Source organism: Equus quagga, chromosome 8 (assembly GCF_021613505.1).
Source record: "Equus quagga isolate Etosha38 chromosome 8, UCLA_HA_Equagga_1.0, whole genome shotgun sequence".
In the NCBI taxonomy this organism is placed as follows: domain Eukaryota; kingdom Metazoa; phylum Chordata; class Mammalia; order Perissodactyla; family Equidae; genus Equus; species Equus quagga.
The window spans coordinates 18934977-18962785 of record NC_060274.1 but is presented as its reverse complement, the minus strand read 5'-3'; the positions used below and the strand labels follow the sequence as shown (position 1 = coordinate 18962785).

At 36.6% G+C, this 27809-nt stretch overlaps 1 protein-coding gene across 2 annotated transcripts in view; it reads left to right on the top strand.

Annotated features, from left to right (window-relative positions):
- The window catches only part of STXBP5 (syntaxin binding protein 5), a 162476-nt gene that overhangs the window by 89728 nt on the left and 44939 nt on the right, over window positions 1–27809 (top strand). For both annotated transcript variants that reach the window (XM_046669154.1, XM_046669152.1), the window contains exons 10-18: window positions 8731–8885; window positions 10096–10168; window positions 12744–12891; window positions 13104–13171; window positions 13439–13479; window positions 14341–14561; window positions 15071–15249; window positions 19294–19419; window positions 21330–21481. In XM_046669154.1, coding sequence (XP_046525110.1) covers window positions 8731–8885; window positions 10096–10168; window positions 12744–12891; window positions 13104–13171; window positions 13439–13479; window positions 14341–14561; window positions 15071–15249; window positions 19294–19419; window positions 21330–21481 — 1163 coding nt within the window. The remainder of the gene's footprint in view (window positions 1–8730; window positions 8886–10095; window positions 10169–12743; window positions 12892–13103; window positions 13172–13438; window positions 13480–14340; window positions 14562–15070; window positions 15250–19293; window positions 19420–21329; window positions 21482–27809) is intronic.

Sequence of the window (27809 nt, the reverse complement as noted above, 5' to 3'; positions counted from 1 at the left end):
TAAAATACTTTTAAAAGCTGTGTAATTTACTCAGACATTCCTCTTTTGCTAACATTTAGCTTTTTCGTTATTATAGATACTCAGGTTTTTAATATTTTAAATAAAAATATAGTAGTGAACATATTCTCTTTTTTGATATAGATAATAAAACAAGATTTTTACTGTTACACTATTTTTTAACAGTAAATTTCCAGTGGTGAAATTTTGAAGATAAAAGATTTTTATGAATCTCGACAAACTGACATGTTGCTTTTTGAAAGTATCTGTGTATACTTTAAAGAACTGAGTAGAAAATATAATAGCTTCATCAGTGTCATCAATGTGGGGTGATTTTTGTTTTATTAATTCACTGCCTTAGAAGTCAGCGTTTGTGCTGTAGAATTATCTTAAATGCTGTAACCTTGATATGAACCCCTAAATGACTGCTGCTGCTGGAAAGGCAGCCTGCCAGGATCAGAGGCAGTGAAGTTGAGTTTGTATCTGCATGCAAAGCAGCAGTGATTCTTAGAAACTTTCCAGTTTAATTTCTTGCAAGCAATCGTCCAGCTAAGCTTTTGTGTTTTAGCAGAGACCAGAAATTACTCATATGCTAGCTTGTGCCCCTGTATGTAGAAGCTCTCTGATGAATTTAACAAAATTAGTATGTTAGTGGTTAATATTCATTTGGTAACAGTTATTCCATTTCTGAAATCCTAAAATAGAATTTAAAACCTTGTAGTTCTTGAATATGTGTTATTTATGAAAAGGCACAGTTTCATTTCAAACTTAATTGTTTTCAGAATTGTGCTTATTTGTTAAGGCTACTCAGATATCCCCTTCTTATACTGCCTCTAGGCAGTTCATCCTGCTTTTCCTCCTACTGAAGTTCATTCTGAGCTTTCCTACAATTTTTTGTTTTAGAGCCGCGCCTTATTCATCAGCTAAATTGGTTTCCTGGTGTATCCTTAAAGCTTTATGGGTTGTTCGAGCTCGCCTAAGGGTAGATTGCCATCATTGTTCATCTTAATCTACATTTTTTCCATCCGTAAGATGCTTTCACATATGATCTGTATGTACACGGACTGTCTTATCTTGGTGGTGGCTCGCTGATTGTTCTAGTCCTTTTACTTGTCTGCTTGTAATATATATTGATATCAGCTTGTAGATTTAGATTATGTTTATCTAGAGGACAGGCATCAAATCCGTGTAGGACCTTGTCTACAGTAACTAATTTTGAAAACTATGCAATGTTCTTTCCTACAGAAGCTTTGACTGTGAACCTGACATACAGTGCCTTTAATCACAAGTTAATTCCACATGGCAAAGACTACATGGAAGATTTTAGATTTCTTTTAGAAAAAATGCCTAGTTGTTACATAAATTCTGTTATTTATATTGATACTAGAAAGAAATCAAAATAATGAACTGCTATGAATTGCTCTTACGTTCTTATAAATCTCATGCATCCTAACAGACCTGCATATTAAAATTATCATACATCAAAATGCCAAAGCATAATTTTTGTAGAATTTATATGGTTAGGATAGGTCTACCAACTCTGAATCTGCCTTATCAGGTTGACGCTTAATGTTTGTCTCGCTTTCTAGTTTAACTTGAGCACTGCAATTGATGCTCTGTCCTGCGCAGCACAGGTAGAGAAAAGTTGTGTTGCCATAGACATGGCAGCTTCATCGTGGTAACTTTTATTGTGACTATCAGCCTTTATTGGCCACAAGAGAGTACTATAATTCTTTAAAAGTTATTAAGGTTTGTGAAATTTTCAGCTTATAGGGCACTTAAGCAAGTTTCTTTCTATCCTCCAAGATAGGGGAGGTGTTCTGAGATCTTTTTTTGCTTTCATAATTAAATGAGGACTTCAGAATTCATGGATTCTTCTTCTGCTCTTATCTCCAAACTGTGGCTTGTCAGCCAGTCATTTAAATGAGGATTTCAGATGTTAGAGGACTGATGCTAAATAGCTCTTAAATTTTTAAATGATTAGGGAAGACACTAAAATTTGGCTAGTATGAAGAGAAATTATACGGACTTCAAAAAATCTTTATCACTGTATTAGTGGTCAAAAGATCATAATTTAGAGAAGAATGCCATTTTATTTCTTTGCATGAAACTGAGAGAATCCCTTCTAATAAACTTAAGCCCACTATTGTAACTTTTGTTAGTTATAATACTGTTTTTTATAATTATATAACCTCTTAATTATAATAACCAATTAATTGTTATAACCTTTACTAAAATGAAAACTTGTCATTATTGCAGATTTTCTTCTGTGTGGGCTTAATTTTTAGGAGTATACTAACAGTCACAAGTTGGTCTTATTGTTAAGAACCCCAAAGAACTTTTGTTTATGTGGATTTTAGTCTTTTTTTAAGACATTTATTAATTCATTTAAAAATAAAAACTCTTTGCATGTTAACATATAAAAATACTTTTAAATAACTTATTTCTGAAAAGCAATAGTGGACTCGTTTTATTTTAGAAATCTCTTTAAAGTCTAGTACGATAGACTAGAGCTGGAGTCTCAGAGCTCCCTCTACATTCAGTCTGTTGAGACATCTTCTTTTAACTGAAGTGTATGAAGAAAATCCAGCTTTTACACAAATATGTGATTAGACTTTTAAAGTAGTGGTAAATATTTTTGATACTACACCAAAACTTGCCAAGTGGTAGCTTCTTAAAGATTAGCTGTAGTGTGGAACCTGAGTCCAGATCAGTAAAGTTGTGTTCTCTGTTTCATTAAAATCCATTGATCTATCTGCACTTTGAGTGACCCTGTTCCCATGCATGCTTGTGTAGCATCATGGCACAGGTCATTGGGAGAGTATTGACTCAGCGAGTCATTCATATCTCCCAGTGTTGACACATTTCATTATATATAGTATATTTTTAAATTGTTAATACCACCACTGCTCTCATCAGGAAAGTCTTTAAGTGCAAACTTAACCACTGCGCCACCAGGCCAGCCCTGAGAGTCCACAGTTTTTATACCTAAAAGGATATGTATTAAGTCCAATTACTATAACAGTTTAATTTAGTATAACAAAAAATATATTAATAAAACATTTAATGTAAAATTATGTTAAAATCTTAACATATTTTATGCAAATACTATAATATACAATCCTCTCTACCAAAGCTGTATTATCATTGTTAAATTGGTCATTAAATGAACAGGAACTTGTCTAAATATGTTTCTTTTTTTCCCCCCAAACTTACGTCTTTTCATATGTATTAGCAAAGGAATATTAAAATTAGTCCCTACTGAAAGGTGGTGTGCAGATGGCTCCCCTACTTCCAGAGGGTGCTCTTAAAATTGCAAAGGTAGAGGTCTGAACGAGAAAGACACCGGAATATCATCATCATCACACTCGTGGAAGGGGAGTCACTTTCTGAGAATGTGCTGTGTACTGGGCACTGTGATAAGCAATTTATATATGATGTCGTTTAATCTTGACAGTAACTCTGTGAGGTATTGCTACAAACTGAGGCTCAGATTGTTCAAATTAGAGTTGTTCAGTCCTTATAGGTACAAAGTGCCAGAGCTGGCATTTGAACACACGTCCGCTTCCAGAGCCTGGGCCGTGGTCCCTTGTGCTTTTTTTTATTCTCCATACTCACTTCATTATCCTAATAATTTATTCTTATGGTACCCTGTTATTTCCTGTTCACTCAAAGAGGACCCTGATGAAGACTTGTCATAACTAAGCCGTAGTTCTCTTGGGATCGGCCCTCTACCCAGACAGGCCCACCTGACAAGTTCTGTGGTTCCTGGTTGAACTCCACAGAGTGCGAGGTGTGGGGCCTTGAGTGAGCACCTCAGTGACACCCTCATGTTTCCCCCCATGAGCGGGTCGGACAAGTACTGTCGTTGGAAGGCTCGGCAGCCTGGGTTCCGGACTACTGCTGCTCGGAGCGCGACGCGTGGTGCCATCTGCTGACTGGGCTGAGACAAAATAAGTACAGGAGTGCAGGACTCAAGAGGAAGAGTGCAGAAGCTGTAATATCATTTGACGTCACCACATCTCCACACACATACACATCTGACAAAAGCAGAGATTTTCAATGAACTGAAAATTTTTAAAAATAGTTCTTGGCCACAGATAATTTGAGAAGTGTTGTTCGAGACTGTGGCAGGTTATATGATGAGAAGAGTTCCTTGAATTCATCTCCCGATATTTTCAATTTTATTTTCTTTTTTGCTTCTCGGCCCTTAAACATTCAGATTTTTAAAACCCTTCTTTTTGATTATTCCATTTTGATTTTGCAGCTTTAAAAACTTAGAGGAATTCATTATTACTTGAAGCTATTATAATAATTGACATGTAATCAACACAATCTAAACTTTAACTTTTATGTGAAAAATAGACACATTGACACTAAATATGAGATCAGAGTTGCATAGATTTCCATTAGACTATCCGAATTAGATAATCATAATTTACATTTGAAATTTGAACTGAGAGTGTTAGAAATTTGATATAGGGTCTCATAAAAATCAATCATTATTTATTAATTCCTTCAATAAATCTGTATGTCTTTGGACTTCCTGCTGAGCACTGGGATTAGAGTGGTAAAGAAAAGGTATTTGTTACCAGGTAGCTTTCAAGAGTTAAGGTACAGTCCTGCTCAGCAGATACACACGTGTTCCCTCTAAATAGAATGGCATATTTCTGTGTGAAAAAAGTTGGGGGATTTAATAGGATTAGTAATGTAAATCAGTGGTATATGAGATTGACTACTGAGAGCTTAAATTCCAATTTAAAAAATATATAGATGCAGTAATAACATAGGTAGGAGTCTACTTATGCAGAAGGAGCTTCAGAATAGCACAACAGTTAAATTTCATGCTTCTTTAGACAGCTTTTCCCACATCCGGCCCTGTGCTGGAGTCACCTGAGTTGCTGGGCCCTCCCGCAGCACTTCTGACTCAGGAAGTCCGGCACCAGTGACCGGCAGGGCAGTAGGGTTAGTGGTATTTAAAATGGGTGTTTGACACCCTTTTGGGGATAGCTAGCTAGGGCCTGGTCCTGCAGGTAAAATGCATATTCTGGGTCGTGAAGGAGCTCAGAGTAGGAAGGAAAGTAGATAACCGATGGCAGTTCAGTGTGGTGAACGCTGAGAAGAGGCATGCGGAGAGCGCCTAGGAACCCGGGCAGGGCACCCGGCTCAGTCAGGGCCCATGGGTCAGTGGGGGTTTCCTGAGGAGATGACTGGACTGACTGAGGTTTAAAGGAGGAGTAGGAATTAGCCAAACAAAAATGAGGGGAAGTACATCTCGGTCAGTGAACAACTTGTACAAATGTTATTGTTATAAGGTAAGCTGCAGGTTAGTGGGGCCAGAACTAAAGTAATTGTGGGGATGAAATGGAAACGGGTTCCTGAGATCCTAACAGAGTGAAGAAGATGTGTTTATGAGATTTAGGGTCGTGTCATCCAGCACCATGGGTTGCTTTACTCATCTGTTGCAGCCACACGGCCCTTCAGTTCCTCGAATACCCCAAGCTCATTCCTGACTCGGGGTCTTTGAGGTGGTTATTCCTGCTGCCTAGAATGTGCATCCTTCTCCCCCAACCCCGAGACCTTTGAGGGGCTGGCTCCCCTTCGTTCTCATCCCAGCTCTTCTGTCTTTACCGCAGGAACCTTTCCTGGCCTCTCTGTCTTCCAGTAACCCCTCTAGCCGCTCCTCACAGTCAGCCCACCACTCTGCCTTGTTCTGTTTTCTTCACAACACATCACACTGTGTTTATTGTCTGCCTAGACTAGACATGAGAGCTCTGTTTTCTTCTCAGGAACACAGGTGCTGAAAAAATACTCGAGTGAATGAATGGGCAGTGTTATGGGACTGAGTTGAGCACATTGCTTATACAAATGGCTTTTGGGGTAGAAGTGCCTCCTTTAAGTAAAGAATGCTTCCTATGGAAACACAGCTTCAGCCAAACTTATTGTCAAGGCCACCTCGAGGGGGGTTAATCAGAAAAAGGAAGCATGTATACTTCCCTGAAGTGTCTAGCCTCTTAAAAATCCCAATCAAAATGATAAAATGTCCAAATAAACACCTTCCTAACTTGGATGTCTTCAAAATATGTGGGTTTTGGGTAACACCCAACATTAATGAAAGGATTTCTACTTAAATTTTACTTAAAGTAATCGAATAAAAATTATACTACTTCTCGACCTTTTTATAACATCACAAAGGCTAATCTTTTATTTAAAAAAAAAGACCATTCTCTACTTCCATAATTCACATATTACCCAGAAATAATCTAGATTCCCTAGAACTTTTACTATAATTCCAAATGCCAACAAAAGCTTTGAATTTTTATAATTTTCATTGTCTAGCTTTAAAATATTTAACTTTGTCATTGTTTTTATGACTGATTTATGTATTAGTTGCCCTTTGAGGGTAAATCTACCTGATGGCCAGGGTTTTATAATACCATGCTAACGGTTTAATCATGTAATAACCTGGTCACCTACCTGGTATCTGCATGGAAATTTTATTCTGTAACATAGCTGAGCATCTCTCTCTTCATGGTTCTTATATTAATAGTACATTTTTTTTAAGTTGGCTTTATGTAGAAACATACTTATCAGCCTATCTTTGAAATATTACATATAAAATACCAGGCCCCCCACTCTGTAAAAGTTCAAGTTGTCGGACTCTTCGCCCTTTTTCCTAGTGTTTTACATCCAGTTGTATGCTGTATTTCAAAGTACAGAAGAGAGGAGCTATATCCCATTTATTCATTATGTGTGATACAGAGTGGAAGAAAATTAAATACGCTTTTCTGACGAGTCATAATAATCATGGTATGCTCAGACATTGGAACAATGGATGTATAGGTGTAGTTGTGTTCAGGACAAAATTTTAAGCTCTGGCTACTGTCACTTAGCTGGAAAAATAAAATGACCCAAGTCAGTTTAGTGGTGAACAATTGGAGTGATAGTAAGCTAGTCATGGCTAATGTAATGGATCCGTTCGTTTACCCACAAGGCGCTGTTTCGGATATAGCAGTGACCAAAACGAACAAAACCACTTGCCCTTCTGAAGCCTGCATTTTCCTAAGAAAAACAATACGCAAAATAAATAAATTAGTTTTAGCAATAAATGCTTTGATAAAAATAAGGAAAACAGGGATACATGAGGGTGCAGTATTAAATAGGGAAATACTGTACATACACACATATCTACACATATGTTATTTTATGTATTTCAAATAGGTAAAATGTTTAAGTATTAAAAAACTGTGTTATTTGACCTAATATTGATACTTACTTATAAATTACACACCTGTACCACTACTACCCTAAGTAAATTTTTGTGGGGGTTATTTATTCTTGTTTTAGATAAAAATAAATATAATTTAGAAGTTTCAATGTTTCTTTCCACATATCACAAGAAGAGAAACGTTTGTAATAGATTATAGTGATTTGATGATAATGACAATAATAATAAGTAAATCTTACTAAGGTTGTACTGTGTGCCAGGCATTGACCCCAGTGCTTTGCATGTGTTAATCAACTCAATTTAATTGTTGGGGGTAGTTACTTATTACTCTGCTCCATTTTATAGATGCAGAAGCTAGGCACAGAGAGGTTAAGCACCTTGTCCAGGATCACACAGAAATTAAAGGCAGAGCTGAGATTTAAATGCAGACAGTTTAGTTCCAGAATTAACACTTTTAACCATTACGTATGGTTAGATACTGCTTGTACTAGCTGTGAAGAGGGGGGAGATAGATACACTGGCCTTAGAGTAAGCAGGAAGAAACTACCTGAAAAATCATAAATGAAGACATTTAAGGAAGTCGTATACAGAACATTTTAAATCATCTGTGTAATGCACCAGAAGCAACTTCGTCACCAACAAGTAAGAAGATGCAGATGGCAGATGAAGAGCCAATTTCCTTAGACGGCAAAGAACTCTGACAAACCAGTTAGAAAAAGATTACTAATCCAATGAAAATATGGACAAAAAACATAACTAGGCAAATAAAGATAAAGAAATACACTCAGACCAAAACATACGAAAAGATATTTCATGGGTTTTTTTTTTTGCACATTTAGAGATGCAGTTTTATGAGGTGGGTCTAGATAAATCATTAAAATTAATAATGACTGATCGGGAGACAGGTTGTGGAGCTCATCAAAAGTGGCAAGTTGGCAGCTGACAGATGCGCGGGAGCTGTATTCTGAAGCACACCAGCCAAGGTTCCGGGAGGGAATTGAGCTACAGAAAATGATTTGAGCGACTATTCTCAAGGGTAATTTGTAGCTCGTGCATTCTTGATGCATCGGTGAGAAGTTAATTCATTACGTACAATGGCTGCCTTCGGGCATTCACGTCCTCTCTTGGAACTTCTGTTGCGGCCTGGTTATTAGGATTGGAAATAAAGGCAGTAATTGAGGAGACTTACCAGCAGAAAGCCAGAGAGATTTTTTTGACAATGGTTTAAAGAGGATAAAGGAAAAAATCTTAGGGACCAAAGGGAGGACTCTCAGAGAGAGTGAGATGTGGTCAATATTCATTCCTACTGTAGGTTAATTTTCAGGAGTTCACTTGGGTTTTACCTAATGCAATTAAAAAATCACATGCAAGTATTCAATTAAATGATGCATAAAAATGTTAGAATTTAAGATTTTATTTCACTAAATAAAAAATTTATGATACAGCAAAAAATACTTCGTCTCCACTATGCTAATTATAATCTTAACTATGTATCTTATTTCCAGGGAACCTTTTATTATTTTATCAGGAGGTCTGTCATATGATACTGTAGGAAGAAGACCTTGCTTAACAGTTATGCATGGGAAAAGTACTGCAGTGCTAGAAATGGACTATTCAATTGTTGATTTTCTAACCCTATGTGAAACACCATACCCAAATGGTAAGCTTTGCATCTTTAAAACTCATTCTCTGTTATTCAGAACAAAGACCTGTATATGTATGCTATCTAAGTAGTTTCCTTATCCTATTGCACTAATTCTTCTGGGGGAGAGAACTTTCATAACTTTGCAGATTTTATTTCAGAAGTTAATTTTGTTTAATAACCTTTATCTATTTAGTATTATGTATCAGTAGTAAGTGCCTTTGAAGGATAAACAAAACTATCCCCAGTAAGAAATATTTAAAAATTCCATAAAATACTAGTTTAATAGTCAGGGTTCCCCAGAGAAACAGAACCAAAAGGAAATACGAGAGAGAGAATTTATTTTAAGAAATTGGTTCATGCAATTGTGGAGGCTGATAAGTCTAAAATTGACAGAGCAGGCTGGCAGGCCGAACATTCAGGAGTTGATGTTGCAGTCTTGAGTCCGAATTCTGCAGGCTGGAAACTCAGCCAGGTTTCTGTGTTGCCATCCCGAGGCTGATCTGCTGCTTTTTCAGAAAACCTCAGTCTTTGCTCTTCAGATCTACAGCTAATTGGATGAGGTCCACACACGTATCGAGGATAATCTACTTCACTCTGAGTCTACTGATTTAAATGTTTATCACATCTGAAAAATACCTTCACAGCAACATCTAGGCAGGTGTTTGACCAAACAGCCGGACACCAGAGCAAAGACAAGTTGACACATAAAATTAACCATCACAACTAGCATATATTATTTCAAAAGGAATTTAAATCTGGATCTTTTTTACTTCCTTTGAAGGTAATTGAGATGTGGAGATGTAATGCATTTTATAGTTAAGACACACGTAAAATATCCAAGACAGAGATGATACCATTATAGTAATACTCTGTTGGTTTCCTTTGAGATCCAAAAGTGACGGTTGTTCTTATGGGTATTCAGATTTAAATTTTGAGTTTGTTTTCCATGTCCTGCCTTGGAATATGCAATAGCATAGAGGTTACCTGAGCTTCTTATCTTATTCATCTTTACAAAACTGAAATAATTTTGTATGGGTTATTATATAGATTTCTCTCATTTAAAACATACTAGCCTTAAATTATATGAAGTATAAGATCAGAATGTTAAACACTTGAGAGAATGGAACAAAATAAAATAAAGACCAAACAAGAAATGTTTATTATCTAATTTGCTGTCCTCTTGCATATTTAAAACTGTTGTTCGTGCATTGTTTTCCTATTCCAGATTTTCAAGAACCATATGCTGTGGTTGTTCTTCTAGAAAAGGATTTAGTACTTATAGACCTTGCACAAAATGGGTAAGAAAGAAAATTTGATGAGCAATTATTTTAGTGTGTGGTGAAAAAAGATTCTTTTTAGCATAGGATTGGCTATTTCATCTTTGAAAAATGCTACGTTTATATCCATAACCTTGACCTCTTTAGAGCTCCAGATGCACATTTCTAATCACCTGCAAATTTCTCTATTGTGTTGATCATATAGAATTTACATTTTTTAAGTCAAAATTGGTTGAATTTCTGCCATTTCCTATGATTCAACCTAATGTTTGGATGCCTTGGGGCACACGGAATCAGCATGTCCAAAATTGATCCCATCACAGTTTGCTCCAGACAAGCTCTTGTGGTCTCTCCATCCATATTCCCTCTCTGCTGTGGTGTGTCCCCAATGCCACTGTCAGGTTAATTTTACCTGCAGCACCAGTCTTGTCACTCTCTTCTCTAAACCACTATGGTTCTCTGCTGGTTTTTGATTTGAAAACACCTTCCCAGCCTACTGCTCTACACAGTAGGAATTCAAGGTACCTTTCCCACCTGGTTTCTCACTGTCTTCCTACAGGAGCCTTATTCCCTGGAAAAACTGAACTGTCTCTTAAGCAAAACATCATACTGCCATGTCTTTTCTTAGATGTTGGTTCCCAACAGCTGAAACACTCCACCTGCTTTAGAGCCATCAAAAATCCACGTTAAAAAAAGCTCATCCGCCTTTTCCTCTTTTAGCTTTTCCTATTCTCTCTTAACCAGATATCTTATATCTGATTTGTAAATTCCCACCATAGCTCCTTTGCAACTTTTTGCAGTATTTGTCATATTCTGTGTTTTCTAACATAGATGATAGTATGTTTACTTACAAATTCTTGGATTGGAAAAGCACTGTATTTATTTGTATCTTCTGAGAGAGCATCATTAAATGTGGTTTCAGTTGAGTTTACCCATTCGGTATTTCAGTGTTTCTCAGCTGGGGGCAGTTTTGCCCTCCAGGCGGTGTTGGTAATGTCTGTGTACACATCTTTTATTGCGGGGGGGGAGGGGGGGTGCCGCTGCTGGCATCTAATGGTAGAGGACTAGGATGCTCCTCAATGTCCACAAGGCGCAGAACAGCAGCCCCCCCCCCCCCCCCCCCAATACAGACTTATCTGATCCCAGTGTGAATGGTACTGAGATTGGAAAATCTGGAAGTAAAAAGTGAGCAATACGTTTACCTTATTTTAAGGCATTCCCAAATTCACATCAACTTAGTGTGTGCTACCTGTAATAATCTATTGTGGTTTTTTGTGTGTTTTCTTTTTTTTAAATAACAAGACTATTGTGGAACAAAGGAATTTAAAAACATTATTTCTAAGTGACAGTCCTAAAATAACTTATTCTTAGTATGATTTTTTTTCCTTAAGTTTCCAAATAGACTTCACACATGGTCTGTCCTGAGATGCATTTAAGTTAAAGAAAATACTGTGCAAGTCACCTGTGAATAGGCATTTTATTTAGCAAATTTATCAGTTAAATGTATAGTAATAGTAGAATCATTAAACTAAAGATTTTACAGTGTGTTTATAAAGAGAAAAACGTTGCCTGCCATTTTTTAGATGCATGTTTTGTTTGAGTTTTGTCTTTGTGTATGGTTGAGGACAGAGTGATGACAGTCGGGTTCATTTTGAAGTATAGAAAAGACTTTTCTGAAATTTTTCTCCTTTAATTTTTAAAATTGTTGTCAGTAGTACACTGATCAGTGCATCTAATTTTTGCAGATTTAGCTGGTTTCTGATTTTCCAGATATTTTTAAGTAACTTTAAAACCAGAAAATTTTAAGGACTTTAAAACCAGAAAAGAAATATCATTGTGTAATTAGTTAGGAGTCTACTTTAATTTTGATTTTTGAAAGCATTTTTTTACTTTATTTAATAAGATAACTTCATAAGTAGAAAACATTTTAGGTACAATTTTATTTAGATTATCACTGAAACAAGAGAGCATTTCTAGATTAAATATTACGCTAGCCATTACATTGATGGAGGAAAAAAGGAGAATTGACAGTTTGTGTTAGCTCTACTGATAGAAGGATGTGGTTTCTGTTCACTGAGGACTGTATAGCTTAATGGTTAAGAATGCAGTTCAAATTCTGCTTCTCCTTGCTAGGTGGCGTGCCTTGGGCACGTCATTCTCCCTAAGCCTTTCTTCTTCAGTAAAATGCCTACATCATAAGCTGGTGCAAGAAGTAAATAAGATAAGTCCAGTGTATGGCACATGGTATGTAGGTCCAGCTGCAGCTTTTCTGTTTATTATTCTAATTGAGCACCTTTCATTATAAACATCATTTCTTTTTACGTATTTGCATAAGTTAAATCTATTAAATATCTGTGATGGAATGTATGTAATTTCTAAAACTATAGAGAAGAACACACTATCTGAAAAGTTAAAATATAAGTTCAGATAATATATTATGTGGACCTTCAAAGGATGTTAATTTTAAATTAATCAAACTTAAAAAAGTTTTTCCATTCTAAAGCTGTACATATTTCTTAAAAGTTTTCATTGTTGTATTAATCATGGGTAATGATCCATTAAATTAATAAATATTTTTCTTTTCCTATTGTTAAAGGTATCCTATATTTGAAAACCCCTACCCTCTGAGTATACATGAATCCCCTGTGACGTGTTGCGAATATTTTGCTGATTGCCCCGTGGACCTTATTCCTGCACTTTATTCTGTTGGAGCTAGACAGAAACGTCAAGGTTACAGCAAAAAGGTATTGAACATGAGTTCTAGTATTTAGTGTTACATTTCAGTATTTTATATTCATCATCTTGGAGTGTTTGATAATGTTGATAGCTTTTCTAGAGAAAATGTATAGGAAACCCTTTTTGAAAGTAAAGTGTATCATTTACTGTTGTTGTACATATATATATGAAGATGTATTTATGCTTGGAAGTTGCTTTATACAATAATCTTTTCTTATAGGAATGGCCCATCAATGGAGGTAATTGGGGCTTGGGTACTCAAAGCTACCCAGAAATAATTATTACAGGGTAAGTAAAAGACTGTTTTCACCAAATAAATCAATGATAACTAAATATAATCAAGAACACATGAATGTTAATTAATTGGGCAGGTAGTGCTTTCCTTTATGCTATACCATAATAAAAAATAATTTATTGTCTAGAACCTGCCAATTTACCCTAAATTTTACCTTCTTCCTCGTTTTGGTGACTGTCTTGTTTGTATACTTGACCTCAGAGAAAGAGAAAATGTCATTTTTTTTCTTCATCACATTCTTAACTCATTTGGTTTCATAGGCACGCTGATGGGTCGGTGAAGTTCTGGGATGCTTCTGCAGGTAAGTCTCTGGAATGTTATTTGTTGTATGTTGCACAGTCATTGCTTTTATACTACCTGTTTTAGAATGACTGTATAAGCTGCGTTTAATTTGAAATTTGGAGGCTGTAAATTTAATACCTGATTTATCACTGATATCAGCTTAGAATTTTTAATGGATTAAAGATATTCTTAAGGATATTATTAGCAAATCAAGAATAATTCTCAACAGAAGTACTCAAATTCTTCAAAATTTCTTCAGATCTCCTCTTAACTCAGAGGTAGAAGTGGGACTATGTTTCAAATCAACAGAATTTTGTAGAATAAATATAATGCCTGATTCTGAACTTAGGTCACAAAAGTTTGTATCATCTTGGTGAAATATATATGGTGGTTACATAATAGCAGAAACAGGACGAATACTTTGAGTGGCTAATGTTTGCAAAACATACATCGCAAGCACTAAGAATTCAGTTAACTCAGGATGTATTATGTTTCCTCATGTAGAAGTGTTAGATAATATTGGTACCTTTTGTAGAGACAATATGTAGAAAATCATTTTAGAAAGCAAAATGTGTTCCTTATTATTTGTTATATTTCTACATTTTTTTACAAAATCTTCTTGTTACTCATTTTTTTCAGGTTATCTAAATTCATCATGATGGTGAATCTTTTTTTAATGAGTATAATGGGTACAACAATTGGTCAATGAGTACAGTGAATGCATCATCTAAAAGTATAATAGAGAAATGTAGACCTAGGAGTGAAAATATGGTTCAAATAAATACAGGCTATTTTCCTTACATGGTATGACAAATTAAATGTTACCTTATATTTGTTTTTTTTGTATTAAAGTATCTAATATGTATTATCTTCTCCCTAGTAACTCTGCAAGTATTATATAAACTGAAGACATCTAAAGTATTTGAAAAGTCAAGAAATAAAGATGACAGACCAAACACAGACATTGTAGATGAAGATCCGTATGCCATTCAGATCATCTCCTGGTGTCCAGAAAGTAGAATGCTGTGCATAGCCGGAGTTTCGGCTCACGTCATCATTTATAGATTCAGCAAACAGGAGGTGATCACAGAAGTCATTCCGGTAATAATCTCTTAATTACTTTCGATGTCAGATGTCTGACATTTTAAAATTTTTGAATTATTTAGAAGACTATTTGCAGTCAGTTTTGTCTAGAATTTTTTTTAAGACACCTCAGTATTCACATTGCCATCCATCTTTTGTGAAAAATAGCCAATTTTTATGCATATGTTCTTACTGAACATTTAAGTCCTTAAGGACGGTGTATATCTCATTTGAGGAAAGTTAATATGAGTTTGAGCACACTCTAATTAGGTACTTACAGGAGTGCCAGAAATTCTAAAATCATAATGCTTGTGTGTACACTCACACACACACATACACACAATCATTTTTAAAAAGCTGAGTCAGAAACAACATTTTTTCATTGCTAAATCCTTACATTTAGAAATCTTGCAAATTTTTACCTTTAAATGTGTTCTTTTCACTGAAGTATACATCTGTGTATATAAACTGTAATAAAATGAACAATAATTATTAGGAATGGGTAAACTGTTTCACTTTTACGACAGATGCTTGAAGTCCGATTGTTATATGAGATAAATGATGTGGAATCCCCAGAGGGTGAGCAGGCACCCCCTTTGCCAACCCCAGTGGGCGGGGCCAATCCTCAGCCCATTCCTCCTCAGTCTCATCCTTCCACCAGTAGCAGTTCATCTGATGGGCTTCGTGACAATGTCCCTTGTTTAAAGTAAGTTATAAAAAAAATAGATGTTTTGAAAATAATCTTTTAATTTAGATGGTAAGCATTAGTTAAGTTATAGTAACATTTTTCTGTGATAGAGTAAAATGCCATAAGAGAACCTATTTTCGTTTTGCTGTGGTTTAACCCAACTCATTTTTTTGTGACATCAAGAGCAATATGATTGTGTTTCATGATTTTGTCCTTAACGTGCTAAGATTTGATCTCTAAACACACTGGTAGGTCAGTATGGATCTTTCCTATATATATAGCTCAGTCTTCTAAATCCAGTGATTTTTTTGGTCTGGATTTATATGTGGATCAAATGTATGTTTAGACTGCTTTCTACCACTCTGAAAATTCTGTTTTTTTCAGTTTTTAGAGATTTAGGCATTTTGTAATCATTTTCCTAACTTTTCCTGAATCTGCTCAAGCACCACAGTGGTGGTGTTTAAATACCTTTATTGTAGCATTCCAGATTTGAATACCTTTTGCTCTTATACGGGAACAAATTGAATAAAGTTTTATTTTCCTTTTTCCTGTCCAATTTATATTATTGAGTGGTTAAGGTTTTTGAAAGACATGAGCCTTAAATATGGCAGAGAAATAAAACAATGAAGAGTTAAAATTATTGCAGAATTTCAAGAAGACTGTGATTAAAAGTGTATTACATTTACAGAGAACTCATTTAGGATGATGACTGCGAAGTGGTTGTGGAAAATGTCAGCGATTCAGTATAAGAGTTGGGGGGCAAAAGCCAGACTGTGGTAGATTTGAGGGAGGGAGGGTGGTAAGAGAGACGATTGACATTTGTTAGAAAGAACCAGGCTTTGTTCTGTTTTCCTTCAACTTGCTAGACTCTCTTTTATTGGTGAATAGTTCAGCAGTTACTCTGGAGAGTGTGTGATCAAAAATGTATTAGATAAGGCAGATTCTTTGTATTACAATCATTTAAAAGGTATAGCTTTTTTTTAAAAAGATCTTCTTTATATATGTTTACATAAATTCGAGCTTGTGTTTTCTATGCCGGTGGTTCTCGAACAGGTGATTTTGCTCCTCAGGAAGCATTTGGCCATGTCTGGAGACATTAGTTGTCACAACAGAAGAATGAGAATGGATAATCATTTTGAAACTGCAAAGTCTCCAAACATTATTTTGGCATTTAAAATATATTTGTACAAATTATGGAGCTTTTTATAAAGACTCAACCCCTTAATGTTAAAAAGTAAACAAATTAGGGGCTGGCCCCGTGGCCAAGTGGTTAAGTTCGCGCGCTCCGCTGCAGGCGGCCCAGTGTTTCGTTGGTTCGAATCCTGGGCGCAGACATGGCACTGCTCATCAGACCACGCTGAGGCGGCGTCCCACATGCCACAACTAGAAGGACTCACAACGAAGAATATACAACTATGTACCGGGGAGCTTTGGGGAGAAAAAGGAAAAGATAAAATCTTAAAAAAAAAAAGTAAACAAATTAATTTACGTATATTAAAATGATAACCACTGTAGGTATAAAACATAACATCTACCACCCCCATTTTGTATTTTTAAAATCTAACATATTCTGTTATTTCTTGATCTGGTTTCTAATTATTTTCCTAATTGGGAATTTTGCAGCAGATTTGGCTGGCTTATTTTTGCTTAAGAAGTTTTTTGTTTCTTTATACTAAGTGGAATAAGAATTGCATGAGTTCTGTGTGTCTTCATCGTTTCAGTCTTAAATGTGTCCATGTGTGCACTTCTAAAATTATCCCTAATGCTTATTCCTGCTCTTGAGAATCTAATCTAATGTGCACAATAACTATCCCAGAGAGAAGGTGGGCACTACCTTGAGCCTTACCCAATTCATACAACGAGAAAATAGCACACTCACACCCTTCGGCCTGTGCTTATATCAACAGAGGCTTTCTGTGATGGAGATGAAATGCTACTCAGTCTATCGCTCTCTCTTGAGATGGACACTTGCAGCTGATTAGTGGGTGTTTCCCTGAGAAGAATCAGAACTTCTGCCTCAACCAGTGTTCGGTTCTGAGTATATTGCCTTGCAGAGTTTGCACAGGCAGAAGTGACTATAACTCAGTTCGTATTAGGGGTGCCCCCAGTGATTCATGTTTACCCTGAAATTGGCAACATACTGACCCTTTTCTTACTTAGAGTGAGTCTAGCAAATATCGCAGCCAAAGGTCAGGTGTCATGGTCTTCTTCACTGGAAGTACCAAATAAATGATTCAAAAGGGTTCTTACCTCTGAGTTTGGTGTCAGGAGATTCAACATTTGAATAGTCTTCCTGATGTCCTTCCATACACTGTCACTCCAAGGCAAGTGCCTCAAGAGTTGTTGAAGTAAGCAGGCTTTGCATGTGTTTTACAAGAGCAATAACTGGAGAAAGTCTGTGCAATCAATATGTTCTCACAAAGTCAAAGCAGATTTTTTTTTTATAGTGTAAGTAGTCACAGAAAAAATAAATTGCTCATGTTTTAAAAAAAATTTTATCTTCCAATCTGTTTGAAGTTTACTGATCAAGTATTAGAGGTGTTGTGTCTAAGTAGTTTTATTCCTTAGAAAGTCTCACGCCCTTATAAACCCCTTGGACACTCCCCCTCACGTGCTTGTCATGAGTTAACCAGTGTAAGTTTTGTACGAACTTACTCAGTGTGCGTGAGGCTGGGGAACACATCTGACCGTTTGCTGAGTAGTTCACTTGAAGACCCGACCATCACCATGACCATCACTCATTCCTGTAAAGCCAGCTCTTCATCCTGACGTCTTTTTGGGGGGCTTGGGAAGGGCCATGTAGAATCGCTCCATCTTCTTTTTCTCCCCTCCTCTGCCTCTGTCAGCCTCCAGCTCATTCATTCAGCCACTCAATACTGAGTACCCTCTCTGTGCTCAAGTGTTAAAAGTGCTGCAGGGTTTCTGCCTTTGTGGATGTTACAAGCCTTTTTGATTCCTGCTTCATGACGTGTCTCCAGTCCAGCTTTTTCTGACTGTTTCACGTCAGGAGAATCCCAGGAACTTCCTAACTGGACTCGCTGTTCTGCTTCACCTTGCTCACCTGCACCCAATTCATCTTCCCAAATAGTTCTTCCAAACCTTCGTTGGCTTTAATTCTTTAATAATGAAAATGTGTTGCTTCTGTGTAATTTGACCATTGGCAAGGCTCTTTCCTAGGCGCTGACAATGTCCTCATATCATGGTTAGGTGGTAATATTTCCAATTTTAGACAAGAAGGTGGCGGGTAAGTGGCAGAGCCGGGACTCTCACTCCAGCTTTTCGAAAGCCCGAGTTCTTTCTGCCAACATCAGACCTTTGCAGCCAGGCCTTGAAGGCCCTCCAGGGTCCAGCCCTGGCCTATCTTGCTATGCTGATGACCGCACACCCCTCCACTGTAACCACACTTACATACTTGTTAATCTTTGACTATGGGTCTTTTACTTTATCTTGTTTGCTTATGTTTTGCAAAAGCAGTATTTTTTTGAGCACTATTCAGCAGTTATTTTGGAAAGAGTCTGTGTGTTCAAAAATTCTATCAGCTCAAAGTCAAAGTCAATTTTTTTTTTATAATAGAAGTGGTCACACACACACAAGTTACTTTCCCACTTTTTTTTTTTACTTGTTCTTTAACTCATTATGTTTTTAGCCCGTTTTCGTTGAGTTAGACCATATTTGTAAGTTTTAAGTCTACTTTTCTAACTTCCACTTTTCTTCTAACTTTTTTTCCTCTTCTTAATTCCTGGGCCGCTGCTTCTCTTCGTTCTTCTCCCCTCCCCTCCTGCTCTCCCCCCTCCCCACTTCTCCCTGTCTCGCTCTGTCCCCCACTTAATAGTGGAACTTACGTATGATCTCTTATGTTTCTTATTTATGTACACGTTTCATCTTCAACTAGATTAAGTGCTTCTAGAGGACAAGATTCCAATTTTTACATTTTTTAATATCTAGCATTATTTTGTGTATAAAGTTATTTTTATATATTATTTATGCATGGCTTTATAATTACATAGCCTAATAAGATAATTGAAGATGAGTTAAAAGGTGCTATGTTTTCCTGTATTACAGAGTTAAAAATTCACCACTTAAACAGTCTCCAGGTTATCAGACTGAACTAGTTATTCAGTTGGTGTGGGTGGGTGGAGAGCCACCACAACAAATAACCAGCCTGGCAGTCAATTCTTCCTACGGCTTGTGAGTATCCTTTATGTGTTCCTCAGACTCTTTATAGTATTTTTTTATTTTTAAAACTAAAAAAGAATGGTCTTTATTATAGCATCACTTAAAAATTTGTTGTTTAGGGGCCGGCCCCGTGGCCGAGTGGTTAAGTTTGCGCACTCTACCTTTGGCGGCCCAGGGTTTCGCTGGTTTGGATCCTGGGCACGGACATGGCACTGTTCATCAGGCCACGTTGAGGCGACGTCCCACATGCCAGAACTAGAAGGACCCGCAACTAAAATATACAACTATGTACTGGGGGGATTTGGGGAGAAAAAGCAGAAAAAAAAGGAAGATTGACAACAGTTGTTAGCTCAGGTGCCAATCTTTAGGGAAAAAAAAATTGTTGTTTAACTTTAATTTTAGACCAAATTCATGTTTATTTGGAACATAATTCTGCTCTGAATAATTTACTCTGGGTGTGCTTATACTCCTTCCTGATGAAAAGTTAAATATCTCAGGGACCAATGAATTATTTGAGATAAAGGTTTAAAGTCGATATATCTTCTCCTATATATACTCTCAGAAATAATTCTCATAGTAGTACTCAGGCTAATGAAAGTCTAACAAAGTTAACTTGAGTGAATTGTAAAGACGTAGTAATAGTTTAGTAAAATATTCATCTATACTACAGGTATATTTATTTATCAGCTCCTGCCTTCAAGTGTATAGTGTTAATTGTACATACTTTTTATTATAATATGCTAGACTTAGAAAGTATTTATTTTGGTTTGTTTTAAAAATCAACATTGTAGTATAAGAGAGACCACATGCTAACTGTTCAGCCCCAGGGCTTCTGATCATGTGTGGGTCACTGTCTCCTTCCATGATGCCAGCCTGAGGGACTCTGTCATCAGTCTTCCTCCTCCTTGTAGCCACTGCTACCAACTCTGTCTCCTGCAGTTGTGCGCCCAGCTAAGACCGGCTCGGTCTGAGATAGTCTTCGCTCATGTCCTTTATTTGCTACCCCGCAATGTAAGAACACAACCTTCTGTTTAATATTTTACTGCCCACATTCATGAAGGAAACAAACAGGATATAAGAAAAAGGACCAGTAGGAAGTTGCAAATCAGTTGATCTCAAGCCTTGTTGGGCTCACAGTTGTATCTCGTTTAGCTCTTCTTGTGTATTTTTAAAATTTGAACTAGTTGCCAAGATTATTTAATGTGAAAATCCGTATGTAGAGCTTCCGCTGAAGGGGTGCTCTGACGGAGTCTCCCTTCCTGCAGGCAGCAGTCAGCGGGAGCCCAGCCGAGCTTTTCCTCCTCGCACGGGTCGTGCACTCTCCAGCTCGTCCAGCTCTTATCTGGCCTGTTTTACTCACTTATGTAGCCCCTCTTACATTTCAGTTTTTGACTCGTGGCTTAAGAGATTTAAAAGAGTAAAATTCCTTTCTTCCTAGTTGCTTGGTTTGTAGTTCCTGATTCATAATTGAGAAGGTATTTGGCATACTCCAGAGGGAGGCCTCCAAGATTTGTGCTTTCCCCTCTTTACTCTTGACTGTAGGGATTACCAGCCTTTCCCAAAGGTGTAGTCCTCTCTTCCCCAGTGGAAGGGAATGTCTTGGGCTGAGGAGCTCAGCATGCCCCCAAGTCAGAAAAATGGTTGTATTGCCCAGCACGGGGATTTGTGTCCCTCATCAAGTTTCAACTCCTGTGCCAAGTTTTTTTATAATGATATTGATTTGTAACCATAATACCTGCAGAAGATCTGCAGAGTTCCATGAGAAGGCATATGTAACCTGTATTTCCATGTCTGTGCTCATCTTCTGTTTCAAAGAGAAATTTTCTGAAAGACCCATCATGCTGCCTTTTCAGCCGTAGAGAGTACAGTACATTTTCTTGTAATTATTTATGCTAAAATATTTGTTCTTTTCCTATTTCTAGGGTGGTTTTTGGCAATTGTAATGGCATTGCAATGGTTGACTACCTCCAGAAAGCAGTGCTCCTCAACCTGGGCACTATTGAATTATATGGCTCCAATGATCCTTATCGGAGAGAACCCCGGTCTCCTCGTAAATCTCGACAACCCTCAGGAGGTAAAAAGAAAAAATCCTGAGTTTTAGGATTTTTGAAAATGCTGAGGTTACTTCTGTGAATATGAGTACTTCGGTTAGGTAAATAGCTTGTCTGATTTAGTCTATATGTATAAACTATCAGAAATAGTAAAAGATTTGAGTCTGTTTTGTATTGTTATTAGATTTTTGCTTTTGTTTTTAACGTGTTAGGATTATATTTAACATTGGGAAACAACCACAGTGTCTGACGTCTTTAGCTAGATTATAATGACAGGAAAATTCTTCCCGTTATTACAGAACAAAAATTAGTTTCAAAGTTTTGCCCCTTTTATTGTTTGGTATTGTGAGACCAACAATTCATTGTTTCAGTTATTTAACTCAAAGGAATCATTTCCCATGTGGAAAAAAAGGAGATTCAAAAGTGAATTTGAATTCTGTGAAATATAGTCTTCTCAGATAGCCTTGATTCAGTGCGTCCCCAGATCCACTAAGAATTCGCTTTATAGCATTCTTTTGTGTTTGCTAGGTAATTTGTGTCAATTTTAAATGTTTCAGTACTGTATAGTTGGCTGTCTATACCAGTACTCCTCGCCTTTGTTTGTTTACCTCATGGCATACACAGAAAAGGGCACTGGATCTCTGGCACATGGGGTGTGTTAATGAGGTGCCAGCACAACTGGCCTGCAGGCTCCAGTCTCCCCAGGACCTGCCCAGCTGGCCCAGGGGTTGGTGGGAACCGTGTGGGCCGACTCTGCATTTGCAGAATGTCGGGGTGCTGTGCAACACTGGGAAGCTCTGTCTGCAGCTCCTGACTCAGTCCCTCTGCTCGAGAATTCTGTGGGATTCATTTCTCCAGTGCTCTCGGACATTATCAGCTAATACTGCCTGGGTCACAGTTCATGGGAGAAGGAACAAAAGGGGACGGGATCTGGACCTTACTGTGGCTTTGGCTTGAGGGATGAACTTTTTATTTTCCATTTTTGTTTGTGTGTGTGATCATTTTGTCTTGTCTTATCTTCAGCAGAAATTACTGTCCCAGCCACACCGTCCTAGTACCTTTGTCTCCTTTTTTTCTTCCCCTTTTCATTGCTGCACTAAGGGGTGCTGCTCATGGCTTCTTGCATGTGCGGCCTTTCTAGCTTATATTCTGAATCTGTGAACAAACTCCGTTCCTCTTTTTTAAGTAAGTTATTTATTCCATGTCAGTAAAGTCACGACGTGTTTGTTTGTTGTCTGTAAAATCATTATTTTTTCTCAATTGTTTTTAAAAGAGCTTATTAGAACATTCTGTATCGAAAATAATATACTCATTACTTAAGTTCATTTCATGATATGTATATGAACACAGCTATTGAAGTGTTTGTGTTCCAGTCCAGTTTCTTTATAAAGCAAAGAAACTAATGTTTAGTGTTGGTAAGTTGGAGCATTGTCATGATAGAGAAGAAGTTTTTGGGGGGAAAGAAATACTTTTAACAATTTTACAACAAACTTGTGGTAAATTTTATTACTCCTAAAATTAACTTCTTTTCTCCTTGAGATCTCATTATACTTTACATAAAATTGCTAGAAATGAAATACCTAAATTTATCCAAGGATAGAGACCAATTTTACCATGTGATTTAAAAAATATCTTTTTCTTAAATTTCACTGCCTCCTGCTTTATTCTGTAGTAAACCCCAAAGTATTATTCATATTATTATTTGTTTCATTTTATGTTGAGGAGTTAGATGTTTAGGCACATGAGAACTATTTGAGTTTTTTTTTATCGAGTTAAGATATTTACTTATGGTTATTGTGCTCACTTTAACAATATCTAGGATTATGTTTTAAATAAAAATTAAAAGAAAATTATTTTAAAATATGCTTTAACATCTTAAGAATATTTGGGCCTTAATTATAAAATATGGTTATTTATATTTAGAATAAAATTAAATAGAGAATAATTGGTACTAAAATTCTTTAATTACATTCATATAAAAAATTATATTCTTGCTAAAGTGTATATTTTATAATATGTTCTTGAAACGTAGACCAAATGCCATCAAATTGTTCTTCTGTCTTTTTTATAGATCAGTTTGAATGGAGAAATTTTTTGCTACTAATAGATGCTGATATATTTTCGTAAAGAATAAGATGTCACTCCTGAAATTATTTTATAAGATAAAGCATTGTTTTTTAAGTTTAAAAGTTTTCTGGCTGTATTAAAATACAGTTGACCTATTGACTGAAATATGTACGGTGTTGTCGTGATAAAAATTATGAAACTGTCACAGAGACAAGGAGTGCTCAAGTATTTCAGCTCCCTGTGTATCTGCTGAAAGTCTTAAATGCACTGAAAGTGAAACCTGATAATTTATGTCTTGTTTTGCTGGCCACTTTTTCACTCAATAAAGGACACAAAAGGGAAATTTCTATTCTGAATATAATTCTGAACCCCAAATAAGATCTAATTAGTCCTGTGGAAGCGATAGACACTTGAGAAACAGTGCTTGCTTAGTCTTGGAAGTTGATAATTATAAAGAGAGAAATTTAGAGACAGAAAGCTGTATCTAGACTTTAAGAAAGATATTTTCAAAAGTTAAGGAGAGGAGGATCTAAAAATGAAGTTTTTGACTGTACAATGGCAATTACGTTCAAGTCTTCAGTATCTTCAATAAGACACAAAAGAGAAATAGCTATGGAGCCCAGTAGTGCTAGTTGAAATTTCTCTGTGTGTTTGTGTATTATAAGAAACGAAAGATACTATATAAGAAATAAGGGATACAATCAAGAATGGATAAAAATGTTGCATAGATCACTAAGTACTGTGTTGAATTAAGGCTGATTTCTAAAAAATTGGAAATATAGCAAAATGTTTGGTTACAATGAAAATATAAAGAAGGATTAGGACCCCGCTTTAGAGATGGTTTGAAATGATAGTTGAAAAACAGAATGTAGGATTAAATAGCTTTGTTTCTCAGCTCTCCATTAGGAAGAATGACATTTCTCTCTGGAAAATATGAAAAATAATAAAGAGAAATTAAAGTCTAAGCTACATTGTGTAAATAAAGCAGACCAAGCAATAATAAAAAGATTTCAAGAGAATTTGTAAATGGTACCCCCAGTTGATGAAAGTCAAATATTCTACAAATCAATAAATTTGATGTACAAATCAGTCAAACTTCTGGAATGATTTGATAAGTAGCTGGTGCCTTGTATGGGTATTGAAAATAGAGATATGGGTAAAAGACAGCAGGAATTCACAAAAAGTAAGTTGTGCCGAAATCAGCATTACTTTTTAATCTGGTAACTGCATTAATGGCTCATGGCAGCCTGTTGGCATAGTGTTCCTGAAGTTAACCAGGTATTTGATAAGAATTCCATGATGCTTTTGTGAACCAGACAGGTGGAAGTGACTTACATACCTAGTTCAGTTTGATGATTGCAAGAACGATTAAGCCAGGAGTCGAAAAACCCTGTCTGTGGGCCAGATGTGGCCCCATGCCTGTTTTGCAAGTACAGATTCGTTAAAACAGCGCCACCTTTATTTGCTTATGTGTGTTATCTATGGCTGCTTTTGTGCTACAATGTTAGAGCTGAGTAGTTGCGACAGATTGATGCCAAAAACCAATCTGAACCTTCACAGAAAACGTTTGCCAACCCCTGGATTAAACCACAGAACCTAGTGGGTCAGTTTGTGGCCTGACAGTAGCTTTGACCTAGTGTCCCTCAGCTACTGGATATATTATGTTGAATAACGTATGATTATGTTTTGTTGAACATTTTAAATAGTAAAGTAAGCTTCCTGTTTAAACATTTGAAAGAGAAGACGTTCTTACTGTCCTTATTTAAAGGGTAACTACTACATTTGATGGCAAAGACCCATAAAGATAGTTGTAGGTAGAAATCATAAATTAAACCAAGGAAATGAAGTTTATCAGCAGTAAATGTTAAGTCCTGTGTTTAGGTTATAAAGATTGATTACATACACACAGAATAGAAGATTGGCTCAAGACTAGTTCATGTGAACATGCTTGGAGGTTTGATGTTAGTTTAGGCAGATCTGAGTTAAATCTCAGCCCTCCTTTTATGTGTGTGATATTAGAGAAGATACTCCTCTGAGGCTCAGAGTCCTTATCTGTAAAGTGGGGCGGATCACCCCTCATAAAGTTACTATTGTAATCGACAAGTGGGACTGCAGCATATGTAACGTACCACATCTTGTGAGTGGAGTGTTGTTGGCACTCAAGTGGTTGTTCTGTTACTAGTGACCACAACTCAATGTGTGCCAGTAATGTGACATAACTGCTGAATGTACTTATTTGAGAAGTGTAGAAGATTTTAAATTACCCATTGTGTTTCCTCCTCATTTTGAAAGCAGGTTATAGAGAAAACAAATTTTTACCCAACTGTGCACAACTTTCGACTGTTAAAATCTCTCTGATGATGACAAAGACATTGACTGTCTGTAGAAGTAATTAGGTGTTTGCCACTGAATAAGATCCCTAAAACACTCAGTGCCTCAGTTTCTTCTTCTGTAAAAAGAGGATAATCTGTCCACCTCCTTGGCTCCAGTGAGGGTTAAATGGGTCAAGCACGTAGAACAGAATCTGGCACATAATGAGCACTTAGTAAATGTTGGTTATTACCAGCCAGCTAATTGGATTGGGATGCATTTGGGCAAAGCGTAGATCACTGTATTGCTGGAATATTTGTTGAAGGAAATCTGGCAGTAACAGAGAAGAAGGATTAGAATATATGCTGTGAAATTCTTTCGTATATATTCATTCAGTTATTCCACACATATTAGCTGAGCACGTACCATGTGCTATGCACTGTTACGAGTAATGAAACAGACAAAAATCTCTCTGCCCTCGTGAAACTCACACTCTACTGGACAAGATGGACAATTAAAAAAGATAAGTAATATATAGTAAGTTGCATAATGGTGCTAAAGGGAAAAATAATTAAATGAGGGGGGATTTGAGATATCAGTGACACTGGTGGTAAATTTTAGATAGAGTATCCAGGTGACTGTTGAGTAAAGATTTACAGGAAGTGGGAGAGCTCTTATCCATGAGGAGGTCCTTGGAAAGAACACTTCAAACTGAAGAGAGTAAGTACAGTGGCTCTGAAGCAGTATACACGGGGAGTCCAAGGCACAGTGAGGAGTAAGCATGGCCAGGGTAGAGAGAGGGATGTGGGCGTGCACAGGTGCAAGGAGAGGAGGTCAAGTCAGAGAGAACAGTGAGCTACACCACAGCCATGTACCAGAGGATCATATCCATCAGCCAGTCATGGAGGGTTGGACATCGGCTCTTACCCTGAGTCAGATGGAAGGCAGTGAAGTGGTTCTTGGCTCATTCAGTAATTTAATATCTAAATTAAATCATCTCTGTCACATTCTTTAATTTAGCTTCCTAAATGTTTCTTCCTAGACTATTTTAAGAATGGAAATTATATCACATAGTACATTTTTATAGTGTTTAGTAGCAGTTGACAAAATACTGAAGGCTTAAAATTTCAAAATTGGTTATTTTTATTCAGTACTAGGCTCATTGTAATACTGGAGTTTATTATCACTACCATGTATTTATTTTTTTATGGAGGTATAATTGATTTTTAACATTATGTTAGTTTCAGGTCTACCGTACAATGATTCGACATTTGTATACATTGCAAAATGGTCACCAGAGGAAGTCTGGTTAACATCCCTTATCTTACATAGTTACAAAAATATTTTTTTCTTGTGATGAGAACTCTTAAGATCCACTCGCTTGGCAACTTTCAAATATGCAATATAGTAGTATTAAGTATAGTCGACCTGCTATATGTTATATCCCCCATGACTGACTTATTTTATGACTGGAAGTTTGTAACTTTTGATCCACTTTATTTGTTTCTCCCACCCCCCCCCCCCCCCACCCCTGGCAGCCACCAATCTGTTGTCTCTATCCATAAGCTTGGGTTTTTTGTTTTTTGCTTTTTGTTTTTAGATTTCACAAAAAGTGAGATCATATGGTGACATCATATGGTATTTGTCATTCTCTGTCTGACTTATTTCCTTAGCCTAATGCCCTCGATATCCATCCAGGTTGTTGCAAATGGCAAAATTTCATTCTTTTTTATGGCTGAATAATATTCCATTATATGTACATATACCACATTTTCTTTGTGCATCCATAGATGGACACTTAGGTAGTTTTCATGTACCAATACTATTTAAAGACCTGCTATCTTAGTGTCCTATCAAGAAAAAGTTCATTTATATAAATAAATATTTTGTCAAAGATCAAATGCATACCTATAATTACATCTATCATCTTAAAACTATAAAAACTAGGGTTTTCTCCCCAAAACTATTAGTTTG